The 2,174-nt window shown below is 50.4% G+C and overlaps 1 protein-coding gene across 2 annotated transcripts in view; it reads right to left on the bottom strand.

Moving 5' to 3' along the window:
• Window positions 1-373: 373 nt before the first annotated feature.
• Window positions 374-2,174, bottom strand: part of CALML4 (calmodulin like 4) — a 9,467-nt gene continuing 7,666 nt past the window's right edge. The window contains exons 5-6 of one of the 2 annotated variants that reach the window (XR_013330837.1): window positions 1,902-2,016; window positions 556-639 (exon numbers count right to left, since the gene is read on the bottom strand). Coding sequence is in view for 1 of the 2 variants with exons in the window: in XM_077746609.1 (XP_077602735.1) it covers window positions 542-639 (98 nt within the window). In the remaining variant the exon portion in view is untranslated. Of the gene's footprint in view, window positions 640-1,901; window positions 2,017-2,174 lie in introns of both variants that reach the window. The other variant, XM_077746609.1, reaches the window with a different exon arrangement.

The raw sequence follows: 2,174 nt of genomic DNA, 5'->3' as shown, positions 1-2,174 counted from the left end.
TTTTAGCTCTTTGATTGACGTTAGTTCTCAGCTAGCATTGGCTTGGTCTTGGAAAGGTGAGAGAGGGTTCCCGCCCCACAAAACAGAATAGTGTCTTGTGGTAGACTGTGCTTCTTGGGAGACGCACCTGCCTGGGAGCTCAGGGCCGCACTGTGCTCTCCAGTTGGCAATGGAGTTTTCAAGCCACTATTCAGACCATTCTCAGGGCGCTCTTTGAGGTAAGAAGTAGGAATCTAGGAATCCAGCTGAGGCTTTGAGGGTGAAATGACTTACCCAGAGTCCCATAGCTTGGCAAATGGCAGAGTCAGAACTGGAACCCAGGCCCAACTCCAACCCCTGGGCTCTTACGAGGCTATAAAGGGCTGGACAAATGGTAGTTGTTCAAATCAATACAAATCTTTTTATTAAAGACTTGCTAATGCCATGGCTGAAGTCATTCATGTCCACCCTTTCCCCGGAGGGACAGGAACACTTTTCTTTTAGAAAACTCATCAGTCAGCACTTCCCGGGCCTGGGGGAGGCCGTCTCGCATCCTCTGCCTTCAGTAGTCCCGCACAGGGATGGTGATCTTGTTGATAAAGTCATCGTACTTCACTTTGCCATCTGGTTCGATATTTGTTTCCCTGAAAAGATCATCCACTGCAACAAATCAAATTAATGTTTCAGGTTGGTCATAGTGTTACATTATAGGACATGGAGTTAATTACTGGGGGTTGAGGCTCCCCTGAGGTCTTCCCTTGTGGCCAATGGACTGTTCCTGTAGACCAAGAACAAAACCGGTGAACAGAACAGTACACCCGCCCCCCAGCCTGGTCCCTGAAGGCCATTGATTCCATTTGAGCTCATCAGGCTTTCTGCTGGGGTGAGGATAGAGGGTAAGGAGGTGTACTCGGTGAGGATGAAGTCCCTGAAGCTGCTTTGTGCTTGCTTTGTTTTGTTTTTGTTTTTTTAAAGAAAAATATCTAACCTCTGTGCCTGCATTTCCAGAAACATTTGGTGTGGATTCTACCTTCTATAGTACCCCCTCCCCCCAGGCCACCCTGTCCCTGGCTTTTGGCCTGCCTGCTGTCCCTTCCGAATTGGCATCTCCCCCCACAAGGGACTTGGTGACAAGTGGTGCCTGCCAACATCACCTCTCTTTTAAAATGTGTTCGTTTAGGGGCGGGGGTAGTATGAGAAAATAAGCTCAAAGTGTACAAAACTGTCATTGTTCTCTGACATTGCTAAAAACAAAAAAACATCATTTACTTTTTTCTTCTGGGTCTGGATTCCTCGGACAAAATGCTAGCTTGTCCCAGATGTTGGCAAGAAAGGCCATTTCGGCTTCCATTTCTCCACAGTGTAGCCTCGTGGGGCCAGCCCACCTTTGGCTCTTTGGGCCGCCCTCCTCCTTTTTGCAAAAATGGTTTCACTGCCCGATGTCAGCTTCCCTGACCCAAGATGTCCCCAGCACAGAATTCTGGGCAGTTGGAAGATCTCCTGTGATTCTCTGCTCAACCATCCACCCTCCTCTAGAATAGAATTACGATGTTGTGTGCCTCAGCCGATGGGGACGCTGAGGGCATTTAGAATGACGAGGAGACTAGAACTTTTAGCTCTTCTCATGAAGAGGCTTGTGCCCAGCAGCCGTTTGGTTCAAACCTTCCCAGCGGACAGGTCCAACCCCAGCTGGCGGCGTCCCCTGCTGCGGCCTCCTCCTGTCCAGGAAAAGGGCCGCACTTCGTATCCAAGTGCTGATGCTGCCTTCCGGGTAGAGCAGTGGGTCCCTCGGAACCCAAAACACACCAGGGTGCTCACATCAGCCTGTCCCAGGCTTGGGGTGGGGGCCTCCCTGGCACCCTTCTCCCTCCAGCTATTCGGAGGATGCTCCTTAATAAAATTGAAGATTTTCTTTCACTCACCGAGGGGAAGAGAGTCCTACTTCTAGTATCATCTTTCCTCTCTCCCACAGCGAGAGGAAGGGAACTCGGTCTTCCCGCTTGGCTGGAACAAATTACCAGTGTGTTTGAAATGTCTCTTCACCCGTTAAACAAACAAGAGATGCGTGTGAGTCTGGGGGCCCTGGTGTTGCTTTAGACTGAGATCGTTAACTGTGAGAATTAAGGTCCCAGCCAGCCCCCTCTGCCAACATGCAGCCTGGAACATAAAAGGCCGAGCGGTGTCCTTGGAGCCGG

Source organism: Crocuta crocuta, unplaced genomic scaffold, assembly GCF_008692635.1.
Source record: "Crocuta crocuta isolate KB4526 unplaced genomic scaffold, BGI_CrCroc_1.0 scaffold130, whole genome shotgun sequence".
Lineage (NCBI taxonomy): Eukaryota > Metazoa > Chordata > Mammalia > Carnivora > Hyaenidae > Crocuta > Crocuta crocuta.
Note: the sequence above shows the minus strand (reverse complement) of the source record. Positions and strands in the feature narration are given on the sequence as shown.